Source organism: Pholcus phalangioides, unplaced genomic scaffold, assembly GCF_987345545.1.
Source record: "Pholcus phalangioides strain wild (caught in Gottingen) unplaced genomic scaffold, Ppha-v1.0 ptg000016l_1, whole genome shotgun sequence".
Taxonomy (NCBI): Eukaryota; Metazoa; Arthropoda; class Arachnida; order Araneae; family Pholcidae; genus Pholcus; species Pholcus phalangioides.
In genome coordinates, this window is record NW_028301609.1 from 11,258,940 (window position 1) to 11,283,847 (window position 24,908).

The 24,908-nt window shown below is 37.3% G+C and overlaps 1 protein-coding gene across 1 annotated transcript; it reads right to left on the minus strand.

Annotated features, from left to right (window-relative positions):
* Nucleotides 1-11,081: 11,081 nt before the first annotated feature.
* Nucleotides 11,082-24,402, minus strand: LOC149075044 (G protein-coupled receptor dmsr-1-like). Its single transcript, XM_089246057.1, has 2 exons — nt 24,274-24,402; nt 11,082-14,415 (listed from the first exon to the last, which is right to left on the minus strand). The coding sequence occupies exon 2, from the start codon at nt 14,319-14,321 to the stop codon at nt 13,167-13,169; it is 1,155 nt and encodes a 384-aa protein (XP_089102183.1). The 5' UTR covers nt 14,322-14,415; nt 24,274-24,402; the 3' UTR covers nt 11,082-13,166.
* Nucleotides 24,403-24,908: the final 506 nt, after the last annotated feature.

Below are 24,908 nucleotides of genomic sequence, written 5' to 3' on the forward strand. Positions count from 1 at the left end.
ACATTGAAAATATGCAAATTCCTTCAATTTATATGATTATTTGGAACTACAGTAGAATCCCGACTATCCGGCCTAATGTACCGGAAGAGCGGGCCGGAGCCCACTATAAATGCTCACTTCCTCTATTCTCACCATACCACCAAAAACACCATTTTAATATCAAAAACCGCTCTATTCATATTTTGTGTATACATAATGTAAATGTTTGTTATGTACTGCACTGTACGTTTTAAAAATTTATTACAGAGAAACGAAAGTTCAAGAATATAACTATTGTTTCGCAAATTATGTAAATAGTTCTTTTATCATTTATTATGTCATTTTCCGCCTGCAAATGGTCATTATCTTATGATTGTAAAAATGAAAATTAACGAATTCCTCTGTAAATATCGCCAAATTGGCAACGCACTTAGCAAAGTTTGGTGACAGCTCCAAAGATTTGGTGACTCATTGGTGCCATGACGTCCCGTGAAAATGGGGGAGAATCTTCTTGAACTTCTCTTTTTTGCCTGTATGAAAGCGCCACAAAAGTGTAACTGTTAAGTGCAGTTTTTCAATCTATTGACGTTCCGTTTCGTACAGATTCACTGTAAGTGTTTGTTATGTACCGTACTGTACTATACGTTTTAAAAATTTATCATAGAAAAAGGAAGTCCAAGAATATACATATTAAGGAAACATATCTTCTGGATATTATGCTATGAACTCAGAAAGAAAAGTCATCTTATCTCAACCGGGACTCGAACCCATACCCTCTTACATACCGGGCAGGCATGCTATCATCTACACCGCTGGAGAGACGGCACTGTCTTTCTTCTTTCATGCACTGTGGCGTGAAACGCTGAAGCAGAGGCACCAGTAGCCTCTCTTAACTTTTGGGAATGGTCCCCAGGTGAGACAGTATGGAAAGCAGGTTCGTGTCTCCAGCGGTGTAGATGGTAACATTATTGCCCGCTATGGAAGAGGAGCTGGGTTCGAGTCCCGGTGAAGACAAGATGACTTTTCTTTCCTAGTTCACCTCGGCATAATATCCAGAAAATATCTCTTTCCTAGATATCTTGGGCTGAGAAAAAGAGCCGTCTATTTCTCAATATAAATATTGCTACTAAAATTATGTAAATAGTTCTTATTTATCGTTTATTACGTCGTTTTTCGCTTGTAAATGGTCATTATCTTATGCAAAAATTGGAAATTAACGCATTCCTCTGTGAATATCGCCAAATTGGCAGTAAACTTGGCGAGGTTTGGCGGCAGCTCCGATGATTTGGCGACGTCACGGCGCCAAGAGACTAGGCCGGATAGTCGAGATACTACTGTATTTACGAATTTATGGGACGCCCTGTATAGCAAAATATCGACTTCCATTTCCCATGCCTCACACTAAAAAAAAACTTTCATCAAAATTGAGTAACGTATTTTTTTCGGCCATAAATTTTCAAATTCACTTAAAAAAATTACAAATTAATAATCTCTTCAATAGCTAATGAAGCAAGTATTGTTCGAAAAATAGATAATGGCATGCTCACATATTTTTATTTTCTGATCCCATGTATCACTATTTTATCATCATGAGTGTTTGGATACACGTAACGAACTCTCTTCTAGTCACCTTTCATTATCATATCTCATTAAAATTGTGCTTCCGGGCATGAGAGAGAGAGAGAAGCCATTTCTTTCATTATCCGATTTTTCTCGTTATTTTCCCGGTCGTTATATGGTCAGATCCGATTACTTTCGCTTTGCCAACATCTCATTATTATGCGACTTTTAATATAAAAGCCGGAATGAGGTACTTAATTCACTTCTGAATTAATTCATCGATGAGCATTTCATCCATTTTTAATGAACATTTTCCTCCCCTGAGATCTCTTTTATACGCACGTGCGTTCATTCATTAATAATGAATAATAGTGTTGCTTTTGCATTCATTCATGCATTGATAATATAGCTTTGAATGATGACTTTTTTTGGTTAAATATGTGCGTTTTCATTCCGTTTATGAACAGCTACACAATTCAGTTTTGTTTTCATTTTCACGCAATTGAATTCCATTGGTTTATATAAAATTTGAAAATTTTGATGCTTTTGATGACTAAAAAAAAAGGAAGGATTGGTTTCAATTTATAAGAAAATATGTGTGCGGAAAATTCACCGATTAAGTGATATTGTGAGGGTGAGTGAGCCAGTGATGAGTGAGTTAGTAAGAGTGATTGATCAAGTCGTACAGGGAGTAAGGTTAAGTCAGGTGAGTCGGGGAGGTGATAAGTAAGCAAATGAGTGAGTCGTCGTACTGTCACTGCAACGCTCAATCATTCGGTTATACACACCCATTCACGGTTCCCTCATACCGCCACTCACTCGATCGCTCACCAGTTGGTAACTTATTCGATCACTGATAAGGATATATTCACTTAATCAGTCATCATCAAATCATTTGATCATTCACTCGGTCATTCATATCATCACTCATTCATACGGATACTCACTCTGTATTTCAGACGGTTACTCACTTGGTCACTTACATGGTCACTCACTCGTTTTTTCACCCCCCCTCATTGGGTCACTCACCCACAGTTTTTCACTAGCCTATTCACCAACTGATTTGTTCACTCACTTGCTCAAAAATTCGATCACTCACTGGTGATGCATTTTCGGTGAATTTCCCATTCGTGAATTTCATGTCGGGGAATTTTCTGGTGTCAATTGTTTGTCGCGAATTTCCCATCGCTGAATTGTTTGTCGGTGAATTTTCTGGCGGTGGATTGTCCTATCTGTGAATTTTCTATCGGTGGTTTGTTTGTCGTGAACTTCCCATTGGTAAAAATTGTTTGTCAGTGAATTTTTTCGAAACGGCGAAGTTTTTTTCGGTGAATTTTCCATCGGTAAATTGTTTGTCGACGAATTTTTTCCATCGATGAATTGTTTGTCATGAATTTCCCATCGATGAATTGTTTGTCGTGAATTTTCCATCTATGAATTGTTTGTCGTGAATTTTCCATCTATGAATTGTTTGTCGGAGAAGTTTCCATTGATGAATTGTTTGTCGTGAATTTTCCATCGATGAATTGTTTGTCGTGAATTTTCCATCTGTAAATTGTTTGTTGGTGAATTTTTCATCGATGAATTGTTTGTCGGTGTATTTTCCATCTGTAAATTGTTAATCGGTGAAGTTTCCATCTGTAAATTGTTTGCTGGTGAATTTTCCATAGGTGAATTATTGGCGGTGAATTTTCCGCAAATCATAAAAATGTTTAGATGTGTATGTTAAATATATGTTTTTATTCTGATCGCGAGCAGCTATAATTCAGTTTGTATTTATTTTTATACAAAAATTTAAATTTCATTAATTTATACAATCCAAATTTTAACGCTTTCTCCTTAAAAAAACTAAAAAAAAAGGTGTTTCAAATGGTGCAAATGTGTCTGGATGTGAATTAAAGTTTTAATACCTTCTCTCGAAGAGGTAATTTTAATGCGGTTGACACCAGGACTTTATGGAAGGCACGAGATAAATGTCGCTTTTTAGGTGCTGAAGATGAATGTCAATCACTCCAATTATCATTTTATAGATGTGGGTTCGAATTGGGGTTACCAGACTTTTTTATTTTGCACAGACTGTTCGTATTTCAAATGTCTCGCCAAAATCTACGCCACCTTCTATTGGACGGGATATTTATTGATTTAAAACTAGGATTATACAATATAAAAATTTGATAAAAGTTCTTTATTAAAACTTTTACAGTGCAATCGCGGCCCAAGTCCGTTTTGAAAACATCTTCCATAGGGGCTACGGCCACACGGATGATTTTTGAAGCTGGATATCAAGCCGGTTTTCATGCAGCAACCCAGCACCACAGCACCTCCTAGAGTCTAGGACCTAGACCAGCGTTGCGCAAACTTTTTACTCCGCCGGTGAGATATGAAATAATTTTGTCACCCACGAGCGACAAAACTATTGTATGCATATTGTGACCATATGTGACCCGTATTTTACGGAACATTTCCGAAATTTTGAGCGTTGAAAAGTTTTTTTTTTTATAAAATGTTTCGTTTTCTCTCTTATTTTCTTTCAATAAGACTTACTTGAATTGGTGAACTACAAATTTTCGCCTAATTTGTCTCGTGGAAGCTCCTTACTTCCCGCCATTTGCGATTTTTCTGAACTTTTAGCGATAGCTGGCAATTTCACTTGCTTTTGACAATTTTTATTGCTGTAATTGACAACTTGCCTTTGACAATTGTTTCGGTGATGATTAATGATATTCCGTATGCATCCCGATTTTCCGTTTCCCGTATTTTTATGAAGGAAATATGGCCAGCCTAGATATTTTTGTGTTGTGTGCATTTCGATACTTTTCTACCTCCTTCTAATCAGTTTGCTCCTTCAGTAGTTTGCTCATCACGCATGGGTTTCCAACTGCTGCAGAACCCTGGGATTCCATAATAGCTTTGTTTTTTGGTTCCGCATGATCAAACGCCCTGGAACCCGGAGATTTTATAAAGTAGGAAGCGTTCTTGTAACTGATACTCGCAAAGCTGTTCTTTGCTCTGAATTTTAACAAGATAGTGTCGATGGAAAAAAAAATCGATGCAACTTTGGATGACTAAACAACTTAGAAACATTGACGTTATACTTATTCACATCGATTTTTCGAACCAGAAGCTCTAGCGATTCATGGATGCAAACCACGATGTTTCTTGCAAATTGTACTTTTTTTAGAAGTGAGAATTGTTGAACTGTAAATGTACTTTTCGGGACACCCAGGGCCATCTTAACACACGAGTCCTACACGGCCGCGGCATCTCATTTTCATAGGGGGCTTCCATGATAAAATCAGTCACGATGATTTATGACAATCAATATGTAAATTAAGAGGTGGTGCCTAAACCCTGTTTCATTTTGTAATCGGGCTTTGATGCTGTTGAGATGAGTAGGGGCACTTTTTTTTTGGATAAATATTCAAAAATTTGTTTGAGTTCCGCAGAACAGTCTCATTATCATCAAGGGCTCCACAGGACAGCCTCATAACTAGTAAGGGTTACGCAAGATGTTATATCGAACCACTGGAAGAATATATATATATGTAATTATCAGATTAACCCAGGCTCCTAGTGGTCCAATATACATTTAGAAAAAAAAACGATGACTCATGAAAAGAAGGAATCAGTTAAATTTCATTAGCTTTTAATATTTAATCAAATGATCATATGAAAAGAGAAAAGAACGAGTTATATGTACACAAAATAAAAGTCAATTAGAAAAATCCATTTTACACGATATCAAATTCTGCATAATACATAAACAAAATACTGTATGTTCAATTATAATAATTTTAATTTGATGTTGGAATATCTCTCTTTTAATCACTTTTTATACCTAATTTCACCATCTCTGCCCCCTGTTAATTCCTCCTAATTTATGTTTTAACTAAACGTCTATAATTTACTAGAATTGTGGTAAGAATTTCTTTCCTACCTTTTCCTCCATCCCTTTCATCACGGATGATCGCCGCTCCTGATGCTACAGTTGAAAAATGTGTTTAAAAAAATTCTGCTCTTTCTACATTTTTTTTCCAACTTGATTTCTAGTTTTCACTAATCAATCTGCTTTAATTTTTCAAAGATTCCAAAAAGTAAAGTTTTGAGGGGTACCAACCCCCTATTTCTAATTGGTAGTCCGGCTTCAAAGAAAGATCCTTCTATTGGGTGATGAGGATTAGGTAGGTACAAATAGTATTAAAATTGACATCATTGGTCAAGGTTCACCCCCTACGATCTTTCGAAGCATATGGGAGGAAGATGTTTTCTGTGGGGGGGGGGGGGAAGTTGTACAAAAAAGAAGGAAAAGAAAAGTAGAGAGGAAGCAAGAAAGTCAGAAAGCACATATTCCCAAGAAGGGATGCGTACAATAGATTAAATAAAGTCAATCGCCTGCAGGTGGCAATTACAAAGGTCAAGAGGCTTCAGTATATAGGGAAGAGAGAGAGAAAAGAAGAATACGGAGCGGCTATTACGCAAACTTTGAAGGGGCCCTTTAAGTAAGTGGCCATAAAATTAAGGAGTGTTGATGGAGGCGAAAGAGCATGTTTTTTACAATTTAAATGGCTCAAGTCCCCTTTTCCCTTTTCTCTTATTATTATATTATATTGGGCTGGAAATTGGACCTCTCCCGCTTCATCTGATAGCGATGGCTATTGACGCCATAGCACAAGAAGTGCTGTAGAAGTCCGTTATAACGACAGCTCAAAATCACGGGATAAATTGTCATTATAGCGGACTTCTCGTTATAAGCGAATGTTTTTTGTAACATTAGCTACCTGACAATCACCCGCACGAATCACTCGTTATATCGAAATTCTCGTTATAAGCCGCACTCGTTATTACGGACTTTTACTGTCTGTGAGAGTGACCAAAAAAAAAAAAATGACTTGGTGAGCGAGACACGAAAATAGCGACTTGGAGGGTGTGAAAACATGTAAACGATCAAAAAAGTGACTTAGGCACTGAGGCATACATACGGTTTCGGGGGGGGGGGGGCAAGCAGGCTATAATCCAGGACAGCTTATTTGGAGGAATGAGTAGCCAAAAAAACTAGGCTAGAATTAGTGAAGGGCGGAGAAATGCGTATACCCCTTACAGGCAACAAACCAGAAATCCTCCTCCGAAGGGACCCCCGGGAAAAGCTCTAATCAGAGAGCCCAAAAATTATGTGTCTTTGTCATTTGCTCAGATTTCTACGGGGAAAAATGTGGCATTTGGACATTTGAGGTACCTCTGGTACATGCCAGAATGCGAGTTTCTGAGTGTATGCTTGGCCCTAACGCACTTGTTCCGTGCTCATGCTGCCATCTGGCTTCCACTTTCTGAAGTAAAGATGGAAATGCTTGAATTTTCATGTTTGTCAGTATCGTGTTGTAGGCCTACCTGCTCTCTGCATCGAGACTTTTTCAAATGGGAGACCGGCTCACATTCGTACCTCGAAGCTGGGAAAACCGCAGAAAACCCAACTCCAGCTGACCACCACTGTGCCGTCAACGGGGTTCGTACCTGGATCCACAGGACGATCCCCCTTTACGATCATGGAGGATATATCTCGTCCCAACGCAAATGGCAGAAATACATTCCAGCTCTGTATTTTCTTTACGTCTTTTCTCATCACCGCTTTATTGTGACTCTATGAATGGAAATTGTTTTCAGCCTCCCCGGTCTTTCTATGCGTAATTTTTGCCTTCTCCACATATTGATCTTTTTACTATATACAGGCTGCTCCTCCCTCCCAAATTGTTTACATTTCTGCGACTATTGAATTTAGAGAAATATGCTATTAATTACAAAAAACGTTTTCAGATGGCGTTCGGTTACTCAAAATGTCTTCAACATTTTCCCAAGAAGTTGAAAACATAGAAAACTAGAAAAATTAACTTCTACTGTGTAGACCCTTGTTTTCTGAAACTTCCAATTAGTGGAATGCGAATGTGGGTCTGAGAAGTCATTTTTAAAAGATTGCATATTTTTAAAAACAAAATTAACGAAGATTCTTAAGATTGTGAAGTTTTCAGCGTTTGTTTATTGCCAATGATTGCAGGTTGCAGTTCACAAATTGTCAAACGTAAATTAAATTCAAATCCTGTAATTGTCAAAACAGTTGTCAAAAAATGTAATTGTTATTTCTCGTGAATAATATAAAATTGTTTAGTTTTCATTCTATTTGTGTGCAGTCCCTAAATATGGACACTTTTGATCCAATGTGAACTTGCCAACACGGCGATGAGTTGCCAAAACATGGTTTTACATATTTAATATCTCGATTAATACTGCATTTTAAAAATATTAATTTTTGTTTTTGCAAATGACTTTTCAGAGTGGGATCTACATTTCAATAATGGGAAGTTTTAGTAAATGGGGACAATATAAGAAGTTAATTTCTCTTTTTGTTTTTATGTATACGACCCATTAAAAAAATTCTGAAATTCGGAGTATCTGCAAGTCATTTGAAGACTTTTTGTGATTCGAAGTATGTTTTTGAAGTCAATCAGCACCTCCTAGAGATAGAAGGCCCCCGCACGGGTTGCCAAGTGCATATTTAACGCCTTTTAAGACTACCTTGCAAGTTTGCCACATTTTCAACCACAGCATTTTTATTTCGTTTCTTCTTATTTTGGCGTAGAATCTTCCTGGTTGGCTCACAAATACTGCATGGTGATTGGGTATGGGGCATAGCAATCGCCAATTCTAAGCCCGATCATTTGTTTTCCGCACAACGATGATATTGGCACGAGCAGGGAATTCTTCCCTCTGAATAATCTGAGGGGAAATGGACCACTTGCTGACGACACAAGCAGCGTGCGGAGGCCTTCTATCTCTAGGAGACACTGAGTCAATCCGCTGTGCAAACAGTTTGGGACAGCCTGTTTATTTGAGCGAGGAAGAAAACACAGGGGATGATGAAGGATGTGGCTAAGCACGAATAGCCGATACTTCAAATATTAGGATGATCCTCCCAATTTGTTGCCGAAAGCCTGTACGTGGAGGGGTTACGGATGTGATTTTGTGCCTGCGTTAGACACCATGATTCAAATCCTTCCCTTAGCTTAAATATTGTCACGTACAGGGTGGTCATAAAATAACTTTGGCATATACGATCCCCTAGCGACAGCAAAAATCAATCGATAAATCATGAAATTCGAGATATAGGTGTTTCCGAGTATGCGCTCCGAAATGTGATGAGAAACAAAAACCAATCTCTTGCGGTTACGGTTACACCAACAAAATTTCGAAACATTGAAGTAGCGACACTCACTCTTATGCATTTCAAAATGATTCAGCGTGTTAAAAACCATGGGTAGTGTTGAAATGGTACCTGTAGCACCATAGATGCCAAACCAGAAAAAAAACAAGACCAGCCACCCCCCCCCCCCCGCTCTATCCCCATGGGGGATGTAAGCTGACTAACCCCAAGGGGTACGAGCCATGGTGGAAAGACCTGCACACACACACGATGATGAACCAGCGACATATTTACTAAAACACAGTGATGACACCGGAAAGAAAAACGAAGAAATATCGCGACAAATCTGGGGAACACACATAATCCAGAAATCAAAAAGGGGTGGGGGGCTTTAAAAATGCACAAAAATATAATGCGAGACAATTGTAGCGTTTCATGCACCCAAATCATCACACCATAAACGCAGGTGAAATTCGCAGACAAAAGAGATGTCAGCAAAGAACTGGTGCGCGCGCTAATCCCTCGGTCGGGGACTTTATGCTGATCTGACAGAGATCTCGACCGAGTAGTTAGCGCACCAAATATGTAGTTGGTGCGATAACTTCATTTTCTTTGTCTGCGTCTTGCGATGGCGTTTATGGTGCTACAGGTACCGTTTCAACGCCATTCATGTTCTTTTACTACGCTGATCATTTTGGGACGCATAAAAGCATTGCATTTGAGTTTTTCCAAATTTCGTTGTTGTAACCGTTGCTGTAACGCGAGAGATGGCTGTTCGTTTCTCATCTCATTCTTGAGCGATTACTCTGAAACAGTGTTTCTCAACGTTTTTCTGCTCGTGGGCTCCTTTGGACCATATTTTCTTCTCGTGGCCCATCAGTCTTAAACAGGGCCCTCCTATCCTCATCTGAGACTTTTTCTACTTATTGAATTGAATTCAGTCAGAACTAAGTTTATAATGAACAAAATTTTATAAATACGGTCGATCTCTGGAACCCTAGGCCAAGCACGGATCCACTTTTCAGGCGAATTATATTATCAGGCCTCTGCAAAATAGGGAACGATCCATCGAACCTATGCAATAAATCAATCCTCCCTACCCCATGCGTCCTCGCTCTGGAATCCTTGCCTATCTTGAGCTAGAGCTCAGTGAGCTTTCTTCATGTAGGGTCTCTCTCTCTCTCTCTCTCTCTCTCACACACACACACACACACACACACAAAATCAAAGGTTCCCAGGCAGAGTATTGTTCTGGGACCACATATACACCGCTTGTATATTTGCATACCCCTGCACTCGAAAAATCATAGCACCAGATCTGATCATGTAGGCCTTATGGACATGAAGCTCCCGGGTTATGAACATCACATGGGTTAAGGTTGCCCTGGTATCATGGACGCCTGCTAGATTCTGAAAGTAGTCACATTTTTGCCCACCATATTTCACCTGGAAGCTTTATTTCTTCACAGTTCACTGTGGGCTCGCTTCGCCACTTGTCGTGGCTCCCCCCTTCCAACTGATTTTCATTCGTTGCCCCGTGAGAGCATCCCGGGACCGCAGGTTGAGAAATCCTGCTGTAAAACATCTATATCTATTTTATGGGCATCTTTTTATCAGCCACCTCGTTGGGCATTTTGCCTGTTGTGGCGTTGTATTTGTATTTGTATTTGTATAATTTCATTTCCGTTTAGTTGATTGATTTTTATTGCCGCTAGTGGGCCTCGTATATAAGCAAAGTTATTTTATGACCACCCTGTATTTACGATAAGTTGTAACAGTACGAAATGATCTCAACTTGTATGAGTATCTCTCTCAATTTGCATGAAATGGCGGGTCTTGCCATGTGCAAATTGCGAGTCTTAATAAACCAAAATGAATAGCCAGCGAGAGACTTTTTTCATGAAAATGAGTTTATAGTCAATTTGTATCAATATTTGAACACATAAATAATAAATTTTGAGTTTCTTCCATGTCACATCAATGTATATTAGCGATATTTTGACACTTGCGTACAAATTCTCAGTGAAGGAAACGAATAAAAAGCATTGAGCTCAGGGATGAACGGTAATTCCAAGCGCTTCATTCGGATCCTTTTTAGATCAGGAATTTTCAATCGTTTGTAGGAGAACCACGGTGCTCCCCCGAAGCACCAAAGAGTGCTCGGAGTTTGTTGTTTGGATTTTAGTTTCTGACTGACACTCTCCTGACCGAACACTCCATTTATGTTGTATTCAAGGACTATCATTTCAATTTTAGGATATTTCAGAGTTCTACCGAAGAGCACCCGGGTGCTCTTCTTCCACGAGGATGATGTAGACGGTGTTCGTGACTCAAGAAAGGATGTAAGAACCCCCCCCCCCCCCATACTTTAGGTCATACATGCTCAACTTGTGATCCGCGGAGTCATCTGATGTGACCTCAAACCTCATTTTAAAAATGAACCAAGCGGCACGCTTAACAGATGACTTGAGTACGTCCACGGAGCAATTCCACATCACTTAAGTGGTCCGCAGCACGTTTACAAATCACTTGAGTGACCCGTGGAATATTTCTAAATCACTCGGCTCACTTTGCGCACACCAGTGTCCGCGGAGACAACAGACCTACAAACAATACAAATGTAATTCAACCATAACACATCACTCACTTCACTTCTGAAATATAGATGGAGGCACTGAAAAATCAAACGCAACACTACATACATACAACACTCAGACTTTTAGGTACACACACATAGTTACACTTCCGGCACAACTCACTAGGTAGTAAATCGCCCATAGAGATGGTGATAGACCTGAGTTGTGCTCGGTTTGAAAGAGAAAAAAAAGAAAAAGTGTCCGGGATCCTTTACAGATATAAGATGGTGGCATGCGGTGCAGTTTCAGCTCATTTGTGTGTCCCGCGGGGGAGTTTGACATCGCTTAAGTGGCTTATGGCACTTCGCAGGTAACTTAAGAAACCCGCGACATACAGTCGAATCCCGTTTTAACGAATACCGTTGTAGAAAAATCTCGTTTTAGTGAGCAATTTTCTAATCTCCCAGATAAGTTCACATAGCAATAATGCTAAACCTGGAATTCTCCTTTGTAACGAAATTTCGTTATAACGAAGTGATTTCTCCGGTCTCTTGGAGTTCGTTATAACGGGATTGGACTGTATTTACAGACCACTTGAGTGGGAGGCCGCAATTCAAACGAAAATGTTTCCTGTCACCCGAGGCCGGAAACCATTTCGAGGCTCCCTCCTCGTAATTTTTAATGGAAAAGGAGTGAACTCATCGATCTCGCTAGTCCGTCGCCCGGAGCACCACACGCTACTACTACTACTTCACCAAACACCAACTCTGGCCATATCGCTATATTGCAATTTACTGCCATTAGTGAGATGGGTTGGAAGTGAAGGCGCTGTCTATCGGTGGTCGCCTCGGAGTGATGGGGGCGGTGCCACCAGTTCTGAGCAGGATCTTCGGCACGAACAAGAGCGTGAACGTGTCCCTGAACTGTTTGCTCATCGAGCAGTATATTATGAAATTGATGGCGCTGTTTATCAGGGCTAGAGCGTCCATGGTCTCGCCGAAATTCGAATAGACGTTGTTGAAGAAATCGGTCCCTCGAATTCGTTAGGGAAAATATCTTATCTATATCCTCCCTTGGGTTCGAACCCGGGACCCTGACAACAACCTTCACGATGGTAGACGAGCATCTTACCACCATGCCACTCGGGCACACCCCACCCTACTGTCTTTCCTTGGTTGCGCTCCTGCTTGAGTGACCCATGCCACAATTACAGAGCACTAAAAAAAGCGGTCCGCAGTGCATTTCCAGATCATTTAAGGGACGTGCGACGGCTCTGCTCCAGATAATTTAAGTGGTCCGCAACACGTTTTCATACTAATAAAATAGCTCGCACTTTCCAAAAAGTTGAGCAACCTTGTTATAGGTCACTGGTGCTCAACCGTTTTGAAGAGTGCAGGCCACTTCATTGGTTTGATAACGTATCGAGGGTTACATAAGTGATCTCTAAAAGTGCCGTGGGCCACTTGAGTACTCTGGAAATGTGCCGTGGGTCACTTTAGTGATCTGAAAATGTGCCGTGAGTAACTAAAGTGGTCTGGAAATGCGCCGAGGGTCACTGAAGTGGAGCAAGAATGTGTCGCATGTCACTTAAGTGAAGCAAGAATGCGTCGCGGGTCACTGAAGTGAAAAGCGTCACTAAAGTGAAAGTAACGTTGAAAAGTGTTGTGGGTCACTTAAGTGTACTGTAAGTGTGCCGCGGGTCACTTGGATGATCTGGTTATGTGCGTGCTGCTCAGTTCATTTCCATACAATTAGGTTTAAGGGTCATGGGCCACGATATATGAATCTAAGGGCCATATTTGGCCCGCGGGTCACGGCTTGAGTATGAGTGTTTTAGGTAGCATTACAGGAATTTATAGGAATTAGACATAACCGGTGTTGATGGTGGTTTCTTTCGGAGTGATGGGGGCGGTGCCACCAGTTCTGAGCAGGATCTTCGGCACGAACAAGAGCGTGAACGTGTCCCTGAACTGTTTGCTCATCGAGCAGTATATTATGAAATTGATGGCGCTGTTTATCAGGGCTAGAGCGTCCATGGTCTCGCCGAAATTCGAATAGACGTTGTTGAAGAAATCGGTCCCTAGAATTCCACTGAGCAGGGCAAGCAGCCCCGAAGGGATCTCGGTGATCAAGAACAGCAGGAGGACAGCCAATAGCATGCGCGTGGTGCGGTCGTGCTGGACGCTGCCGTTCTTCTTCTTAGTGGTCCTGTTCTTCAGCCTCTGACGTCTCAGGTTCGTAGTGTAGAGAACCCGGATCAGGCCGATGCTCAGACCCGTCAGGGCGACGCAGGGGACCAGTTTGTTCACGACACTGAAGAACCAGAAGTTCACTTTGCCCAACAGGTTGTCGTTCCTCTGGGCGATCTCGCTGAAAGCCACCCTGTACATGAGCCGCTGCTCATCGTCGCCCGTGAATTCGTTCACGGCGAACGACAGGTACTCCGGTACGCAGATCAGGGCGCAAAACACGTAGGTGGACGCGATAGCGCATTTGGCGCGCGGCATCGAGCACCACGTTGTCGTGGACGTCGGGAAGCTGACGGCGATGAACCTCCACACGGCTACCGTGACGGTCAACCAAGTGGATATGGTGTGGTTGACGACGGTGAAGTGAGCGTGGAACAGCGTGAAGACTGCCCAGCCGTAGCTGAACCTCTCGTATTCGTCCAGGTCCTTGCGGATGTAGTTGTGGAAAGTGAACGGCAAGTAGGACAGCATCACCATCATGTCGGCGACGGCTAGTCCCGTCAAGATGGCGTTCGTCGGCGACTGCATGCTCTTCCTGGTCAAGACGATGATGTTCAACACATTGGACGTCAGACCGAACACGCAGACAGCCAGGCTGACGTACCCGTGGACAGACCCGTAGAAGTTACGGTACATCTCCAGCTCGTAGCCGAAGTACGGGAGATCGAGGTACTGTGGCTGCTGGCAGCCCTGGGACGAGCCGCAGGTGTCGTTGGCGTCTTGGACATCGTACGTGTCGTTGAGAGAACCTGTGTAATTCTCATACATTTTTAGTTTTTCGCGTGCGTATCCTTCACGAAGTGTTTTCTGAATCGTGTATTGCACGCCTTTTCGGATCAGGAATGACCATCCTCAGAAAAATCTGAAACAAATTCATTTGGTTATAATAATGAATACGACATGATCATAAATGAAAAGGGAAAAAAATTACAGTTCATCATCCACAACGAGAAGAACCTTGGCTACGCCCAGGTCACGTGACATTACACGCTTTCTTCTAGACTTGACTTCAATAGCCGCATTTATGCGCCACATATACAGGGTGTGCCATAAATGTGTAAATTGTTTAAAAATTCATAAAAATTCAAGGAATTGGTACAATCCGAATGAAGTTTGCGGAAACTATATTCATAGAAAAACATTTAGTTAAAGTTTTTGTCCATAGAAGGCGCTGCACATAAGCAGATGACGTAATTTTAGATATGAGCCATTCTTTAATCTCTTCTGGGGTCATTCAAGTATTACGTCAGCATCGGGGGGGGGGCGAGGGGTTTCGGATTTGCTGACTTTTGATGACAAGGAGGGGGGGGGGGGTTGAAGGTTGCTTACGTCATCAACCTCCCCTCTTTGAAGATATGAAATATTCTAAGCTGCTGACGAAATTTTGCTGACAGGGGGGGGGGGGGGGGTCAAAAATGGCTGAAAATCTGCTTACGTAATACTCGAATGGCCCCTCTGTGCCCGAAAGGTTCGTAAAGCCCCAGCCGGTGATTCGTGTGGCTTTATCCATCAATTATACTGGCTTTATCCAGTTGTGCTTTATCCATCAATGACAACATCACGATGAAAACCTTTTTCTTTAGCGCTAGTAACAAGAAAGTTCAGAAATAAGTTATTAATCGTACATCCCCTGCTTTTTATACAACTCTAATTTGCACATTTCCAGTAATGTGCTTTCATGTAACGTCCTCCATCGACAAAAACTTGAAATGAATTTTTTCTCTGTACCAAAGATAAAAATTCTCTTGCCTGTGAGAATAACCATTTCACAAACCGCATTCAAATGCACCTCTTTCTTCAATTTTTATGAATTCTTAAACTATTTACGAATTTATGGGACGCCCTGTATTTACACTCTTTGAGAGAACTCTGGTTGTACTTACTATACATTAAAAAGTGCCTCTCCCCTCTAAAAAATGATACTGATACTATATTAAATGTGTCTCTTATTTGGAAAACCACATACAGTATTGTGGTTCTTTTTGCTATAGAAGCGCCATCTGCTGTGAAAATATGTAAGTGTCTTTGCCATGAGTGCGTGCATGTCCCTCGTTTCTAAGTTACGGAATCCGGTAACCTTAGGTGTTAGGGCAAAAAAATATTATCTGTGCTTCGTTTTTTTAAATCGGAAAACTATCACAGTTTTTACAAGTGTAGTAGCGCCATATTTTGTGAACAGAGATAAATAAGTCGTTACGAAGGCGGCACAAGCGTACGTCCTCATTTTGCAGTTTCCGAGAATATGGCAACCCTATAAATAGGGACTGCTGCAGTGTTTAATACGCAGTGTATTAAAAATGTATTACATGTAAAAAAACAACACATAGTTCGAATTTCACTCACAGGTGTCACTGTAAAACAAAAAACTCGATATGACACCTGACTTCACAAAGGGTGCACGCAAGCGTCCTCCTTTCTCAGTGTTTTCGAATCTGGTAACCCTACACATAAAATTCAGCACAAATAGTGTATAATTGTTCTTCATGACGATATTTACGTTACATAAAACTACCATATCTGAACGTGAGAGCACCCCTCTCACCCGTTTAGATGTAGCCCGAGCTAAAAAGAGGTGCCCATAATAAATACATTATGGGCATTGTATAGTATTTTACCATGTGTATATATTGTTTATAATTTTAGTTTTTAATTGGGTTGCTGTATTTTTGGAAATATATGACATCCATATTTGTTATGGGCATCTTTTTCTTAGCCACCTCGTTGGGCATTTTGCCTGCTGTGGCGTTGTATTTGTATTATATTGAAATTTAATAGTTTTATGAAACGCAAATTGTCATAATCACTGATTATAAACTGTTTGTGTGGTATTTTATGCGACGGCTGTGACTGAAATTCGAATTTTTGTTTTACATTTTCCAAGAAATGAATAAAACATAAAAAAAAATTTAGGGTCTAGGCCAGTGGTCGGCAACCCGCGGCTCGCGTGCCACAAGCGGCTCTTTGGCCCCTTGAGTTTGGCTCTTCCGCAAAATAACACGTGCGGGAGCACAAAAATTCCAGATTTTTTGCAAAATCATGTTTAGACACGCATTTTAGTCATTTTGTTCTCCTTCCTTCCCCTCCCTTATGAGTTATCTTTTTCAAGGGTTTTCGCCGAAAAAAACAGTGAAAGCCTGACGCTGCTGTCACGTGATACTTCCGTGACAAATCAAAACTGGATTTTGGGTCGAAACTGCGAAGTTCGGGAAAAAGTTGTCGAAAACGAAGCTTTTTTTCTTAAGGTACTCGGGGTAGATAGACGCGTCTCTTTTCAGAACATGGGGGGGGGGGGGGACGGATGGACATGCAATGTTTTTTCCATACTAAGGAACGTCAACCTCTACCCTGCCAGATCATAGAAGACGATGCTCCTGGGCCACCAGGCCACCACCTCTCATGATGGCTCTGCCGAGGCCTCCTCTCTCCATCCAACATCGGTCATCGCTGCTGAAGCAATCCAGCCGCAGCGACCATCCGAAGCCGACGTTCTACGAAGATATGCGTTTTTTCTGCCGGTCGCCGACTAGAAATTTGCATACATTGGGTGACCATATTACCAGTGATTTTACGGGACATGACAGTAGTTTTCGCCATTTCAATTCATAAAATGTCCCGTTCTTATCCCGTTCTCTTATTTTCAACGAGGCTCACTTGGTAATTGCTTTTATATTGGACATCCGTAATGTTTTTGGGCATCTCTTTCCAGCCACTTTGTTGGGCGTTTTTCCTGTTGTTATTTGTATTTGAAGTTTTGAAGAAAAAAAAAAATAATTAGATTATTTGTGCGTTACTTGAAATTTCTTTTTGGCAGTAATTTGCAACTCTACTTGACTTTATCTAAAGCCGGGATTACACTATAAAAGTTTGATAAAAGTCCTTTTATAAAACGTTGAAGTTTAAACTTCACTTGCTTTGAACAAATGTTTTGGCTACTTTACCGCACACCAACTCCGGTCATATATCGCCATCCGGTAATTTCCAACCAGTGGAGTTGGCTGAGAAATGAAGGAGTCATCTATCGGTGGTCACTCCAGGACCGATAGGTACAGAACGTATTTCTGATGCTCTATGCCTGGAATTGAACTCGTGGACCTTGATGGTAACCTTCATGGTGGAAGATGAGCACCTTACCACTACGCCACTTGGGCACCAAATGTGTCGACTGGAACTAGCAACTTTATTCGCCTTTGATGGAGTAAATTTTTTAGAGTAGGAAGTGAGACATTTTGATTATGGTGACGCAAAAAAAAAATCTATATTTTTTTCTTCACGATTTTCTTCTTTTCTCGCTGTAATTAGTTTTGGCTGTAATTGACAACATTGCTTAATTTTGAAATTTCTTTGGCTGAAATTGGAAACTTTACTTGTTGTTGGATTATTTTTTGGCTGTAACTAGCAACTTTACTTGCACACTTGACAATTATTTGTGATAATTGGTGATATCTCGAATAAATACCGGTTTCCCGTATTTTTGTGAAAGAAATACGGTAAACCCACGGCGTTTATCGTGGTATGTGTATTGATATCTTTCTACCGGAACACTTATCGTGGGAAGGATGTGGCGGGCGGCCGCGGGTCGGAGACTGCACATCTGGTCGAGTCTAAATACAGTATTTTAGTACAAGCCGTACCTTTTTATGCCAATCGGCTGATTTGTTATTGAATTTTTAAAATGTGTCCAGGACTTGTCCACCTTGTTATAACTTGTAAGTTACGAAATTAATCTTAAGTAACCTTCGTTGAAAAAAGGGACATTTCCATTAAAAAGTCGGGACGTTCAAGTCCAGAAAATTACGAGCAATATGGCGAGCTTCATTGTAAAATATCATTTTCTTCACAAAAATATTCAAGACATGATCGAATTTCGCGATATTTATTGACAATAAAGGTTACGATATTCCAGCAACTAACAATATAGAATCATTCCTCTTGCTAAATATTAAATTAAACCGAAAATAAATCCCACATTTCATTTTCTATTCTGACCAAATATTAATTAGTAGAAGCCGATAGAGATAGGTACCTCCAATTATAATTCTTATAATTAATAATTAATCATATCCCAATTAATTATATTCGAAAGATTAGTCACACCTACGCAAATGTAACGTTGGTTATATTATTGAACATTACGGATTTCTTAAAGAAAAATCGTTTTAAGCTTTTCCGAGATGAATTATTTCCATATTCTAATTATTTACAGATTATCTCAGTCATTTTCTTTGAAATTACTACTTGAATTTATAATTATCATATACGATTCAGAGCAAAATTCAAAAATGAGTTATTACCTGAGCATACAGAACTAAGTATTTGCTTTAAATATTTCTTCTTTTTCATTGGATTATATCGATAAAATATTTTGAAAACGCAAAAAACTTTATTCGAAAGATAATTATTTATTTTAAGTAATTATTATTTTTAAGTAATTATTATATTATTTCTGGAGTTTTTTCAGTGTAGTTAGCGTTTTAATGTAAAAAAAAATATTATTTTCGAAAAAAAATATGTATTCATATTATAGAGTAAGGATTGATAAAGCTAAATAAATAATATATAAAAAATTGATTAACAAATATATATATAAATTTTTTGATGAATTTTTTTAAATTAACAAAAGTTTAACAACTCAATTTAAAATCAAAAAGAATAATTAGCATAAAGAAATGTAAACAACTTTTCTTTGATAAAAAAATTATAAAATATTGTAAAAAAATTAATTTTTTTTTTAAATAGTTGTTTTATTTGAAAATAATGAAAATAATTAATTGAAAAATATTAGGAGGTTAATGCGAAAAAAAAAGTTAATTGAAAAATAATGAAAAAATAAATAATTGAAATTTAAAAAAAAATTAATGTAACTGACTTCTCTGCCAAAAACAAGCGAATAAATTTCCAATTATAAACATTTATAGATTGTCTTATTTGATTGTGTGATTTTATTTTCATGATTACCCTGTACATTAAAAATTTAAGCAATAAGTGTTTTATATGTAAATATTTGCAAATGATTTATAAATTTAAATAAAAACTAATTTAAATTTTATATAAAAAATCAATAAATAGATATCAATGTTTTTTTTTATGAATTATTTTGAATTTTTCCATATAATAGAAAATTATATGAAAATAAATTTATATCAATGTGTTATTATTGCACGTAAAAAGATTATAAATGACATTATCCAATCATGAATATTATATTTGAACCACCTAGGAAATTCAAATAATTATTCAAAATGAATTTTGAATTAGAATATGCATAGAGAAATTTGAATTTTCTTAAATTTTTATAACTTCACAAATAAATGTATAAAGTAATTATTATAAATTTTATGTGCTGATGTCACTGTATATGTGTAACATTTTATAAAGCAAATCAAAAAATTTTATGACTTTTTACTCAAAACATATTTTTAAATTACACATAATAGTATTTATAGATAAACAGTGTTGTATGTTTATTGGTATTTCCGTATACAGTATGATGGTAAAAATATTTATATTAATTGGTATACAGTATAACCCCTCTTAACGGACACCCCTCAGATGCGGTTACCAGTCTTTTTACGGCCAAATAATATAATTTCCCCTTGTATAATAAAAGTATGCACTTCAAACCCCTAATTAACGTTCACCTCTCTTTTACGGACGAAATTTTTTGTCCCGTGGGTGTCCGCAAAAGAGAGGTTTTACTGTATTTATGATAGTTACCAAAATAATATCAGAAAGAATTATATACGTATTATAAGATATATATAATAAAACGTATTATATATATCTATAATAAAACGTATTATATATATCTATTTATAAATATTTATATAAACGTATTATATATATCTATTTATAAATATTTATATAAACGTATTAACTATGGGAAATATATAATTATAATTTATACGGAATGTTTCTTGAAGTGTTTAACAGGAATAAAATTTTACGGTTCACATTCTGAAATTCAAGTGAAATTTCAAAAATAATCAGCGAAAAAGAGAAAAATTCTGTAGGAAAAATATATGCTTTTTATATCAGGGGCCTTCAACCTTTTTCCAGTCACGAGCACTGCGTGTACCCCCGTCATCAAAAGAAGAGCACCCTTACGGCAAGTTTAGCATACGAATGCATGAAATCAGGATGATGTCAATCCTTGAATGCAATTTTTACAAGGCGTTTCAATTGGAACGTTGCTCAAGTGCTCGCGGGCACGGAATCGGACGCAAGCATCGAGCAGCATTCTGGGTACTTCAGGGAGCACCGTGGTGCTCGCGAGCAGCGGGTTAAAGATGCTATGCCTGTGTCTTATATCATCCCATAATCGAAAAAAAAAGAAAAAAAAAAGACATTTTCTACTCTATAGTCTACTCCGAGAAATTTCTTCTGTGGCATTTGGAGTAAAATCCATTGTAATATCAGTGATTGAAATTTTTGATTTTCGAAGTTTTTTCTTGTAAAATGAGTGTTATAAAAAATTTTTAAAAATTCAAAAATTGCAAAAAAAATCAAGAATTCGAATGAATGCAAATATCTCGATGAATTTTTATCCAAACATTACGGGTTAAAAAATCGAAAATTGTGCAAATTTTACTGACGCCTTCTTTTGTTCAGGATGGTATAAAAATCGCCACTTTTAAATCACTCCGTTAATTATTATTTTATTTAGTTCCCACCATCACATAGCTAAATTTTTCTGATTGTTTCAAAAATTTTCTTCCAATTTCATCCATTTAATTTTTGCGTTGGACAGTCCTTGAAACACACTGGAACGTTTTGAATAGCTCTATAATAGCATATATATAATTGCGCTGGATAATCTCAAAAATAATATCAGGAGGAATTATATTATTTACATGATATTTTGTAAATAAATATTTATTATCATATGATAAGGGGCCGTTCAAGTATTACGTGAGCTAATTTTAAACTCTGACCTCCTCCTCCTGTCAGCAAAACTTCGTCAGCACTGCCCACTACCTCCTAACACATATTATTGGGGATCAGAAACGTACGCGGGAGGAGGGCATAGGGGGACTTGTGCGCCCCCCCCCCCTAAACGAAAATTTATTTTTTTAATGTAAAAACAATTTTTTTAGAAAAATTAAAATTTCGAAAGAAAATACCTTTATATGTGTATAATCGTAGTCTTATAATCAATTTCTGTTAATTTCAATGCTATTTGAAGGCTAAGAACTCAAAATTTATTTTTAAGAAATTCATTGTCACCCACCCTTTAAGATATATATATCGTAAACCCTTGGCCCCCGCGGACCAAATGTGGCCCTGAAGGTTATCTGATGTGTCCGGCTCCCTGAAACCTAATTTTGGGAAAATGAACCAAGCGACACATTTTCAGATCCCTTAAATGACCCGCTGCACAATTCCTGAACATTTAAGCGGCCAGTGGCGCATTTTCAGATCACTGAGGTAGGCCCCGCGGCACATTCACAGATCACTTAAGTAACCCCGATCCAGTTCCAGAACACTTAAGCGATCCGTGGCACATTAAGAGATCCCTCACGTGACATGCGGCATAGTTTTAGAGCACTTAAGCGGCCCCCAGTGTAAGTTCTACCTCACTAAAGATACCCCCACGGCACATTCCCTAATTACTTAAGTGATCCGCGGCATAATTACGGGTCATTTGAGTGATGCGTGGCACAGTTCCAGAGCACTTAAGCGGCCCGGACACATTGCCACAGCACTTGAAGGATCCTCCAAACATTTAGAGATCACTAAAGTGGATCTGTAAGGGACTTATATTAGTTCAGGTACCCATAAACTAGCGAAAGGTTTTTTCTAGTATTTGGATCACCGAGTAAGACGCCATTAAAAATATTTCATAAAGGGTGGTTGATGACGTAAGCATTATCCAAACCCTCCCCGCTCTTGCCATCAAAAGTCAGCAAATCGGAACACCCCCATCGATGCTGACGGGATAGTTGAATGACCCCCTAATAACATTTAAGAGGGGAAATAGTGTTAGTTTCTAAATAATATAATTCATACGGAGCGTTTCACGAAGTGTCCGAAAAGAATAAAAATCTTATGGTTGAATTTGTGAAAATTAATATGAAATATGGAAAACAATCAGCAAAACGAGGAAAATTCGATTTTTATGCGGGAATATACGGAAAAGTAAAATTTTCATAGAGATAATAATCAAACAAATAGCAATCAGTAGAACTTGTTGCTCTATATATTAAGCTGTAAGGAATTAACTCTGTAATATTTGGATTAAAACGCACTGAGATGTCGATGAAGAACATTCTTGATTTTTTACATTTTTTACTTGTTAAATAGTAAGTGTTAAAAAATTTTAGACTCCGAAAACGAGCAAAAAATCAGGAATTCAATTCACTGAAATCAGGACAAATTTTTATCCAGATACTACGGGATGAATTTTTTCGGTAAAATTGGAAAAAAAAGTTCAAATTTCAACAACATTTGTTATCTTTAGGAAAATAAAAAAATTTAATTTTTAAATTTCCCTCTATTACTAATTTTTAAATTTCCCTTTCTTACTAATTTTTAAATTTCCCTCTCTTACTAATTTTTAAATTTCCCTCTATTACTAATTTTTAAATTTCCCTCTATTACTAATTTTTAAATTTCCCTCTATTACTAATTTTGTTATATCCCAACATAACAGTTAAATATTTTTTCTGATCATTTTACAATTTATTTCAATTTAGTACACTGAATGTTTACGTTTTTGGACACCCTCTGAAAACACTGTATATTTATTTCTGAATATGCTTATTATGATAGCATAATCGAGAGAAAGAGTATGATAATATCAAAAATAACATCAGAATATAAACAATATGATTTAGACAGTAATTATATAAAAATATATATAAATGTACGGAGATGATAATGTTGAAAAATAATTTTAATATGAATATTATGTTTCATATTCTTTCATTAACTTTGTTATTAAAATTTAAATAATTTCTAAATTTTTTTAACTTTAAATAATTATCTTTCGTTAATAAAAGAATATAAAACATATTAGTGATATCAAAATTATATTTGATCAAATTATAACCTACTATATTTATTTATTAATTATCAAATATTTTATTTTATATAACCCTCTTTTATTAATTATATTCTTTTATTAATAGAAGAATATAATTCATTAATGAAATAATTTAAAACATATTCATATCAAAATTATATTTAATTAATTTGTACCCTTTTATAATCTTTTATACACTATTTTTTCACGTTATTAATTATATTATTTTTACTATTTTATTAATTATAGGATATACGAGCATTAATAAAGCTCGTAAAGCATCGTATTCATATTAAGATCATATTTAATTAAAATATTTTCTTTTATTAATAGAAGAATGTAAAACATACTATTTGCACTAAAATTATATATATTTTTATAAATACAAATTAAATTTATTTATTATTTATACCTTTTATTAATTATATTCTTTCAATATATTCTAATTTATAAAAGAATATAAAACATAATATTCCTATAAAAATTATATTCAATTAAATTATATTCTTTGCTTATTTATATATTATATATTCATTTGTTAATTTTATTATTTTTATTTTATTTTATTAATAGTAGAAACTAAAACATATAATTAAAAGGATATTCAATTAAAATTATACATCATATAATATATATATCACGTAACTTATTTATAAACAAAGGATATAACATAATCATATAAATAATTTGAAAACTTACCTATATATAAGAAAATTTCACTACAGATTCTTCAAAATCCACAGGTAATTTGCATAAATCACGAATTTCATTCACAGATGAAAATGTCAATCGTAACTAAATGTAAATTTAGTTATTTGTTAATTTTAGTTATTAGCTTTCAACACTCAAATAATTTAATTTTGTTGGGTATAAAATTTCGAAACAAAGAAAAAATTAAAATTTATAAAAATAATGATATAAATTTGGAATATTTGTAAAATTTTCCCGATTATGTTAAAAAATTTTCAAATCACATAATGAGGAGCTCCTAGAGCGCGGATGAACCAACTTTGGCCGCGTCTAAACTGCGAATGAAGGAACGGATTCCGTGTGTGAAGAATTTCATTCTGTTCCCGTTTGATTTTCATTTTGTAAATAGTCTTCAAAAGTCGTTTTCCTCGAGCGTCACGACATCTGTTAGCAGCTTTTTTTTTTTTTTAAAATAAAAAAGTGATTTATTATTTTTTTTATCGCCAATACTCGCCAAAGTCGAATCCGGGGGAAAATAATGATCATTTTGATATAAAACAATTAATTACCACTCGATGCATTATCCATATTCGAATTATATACAGGATGGGAGAAAAGCCCCGGACTGTCATTTCAGAATTAAT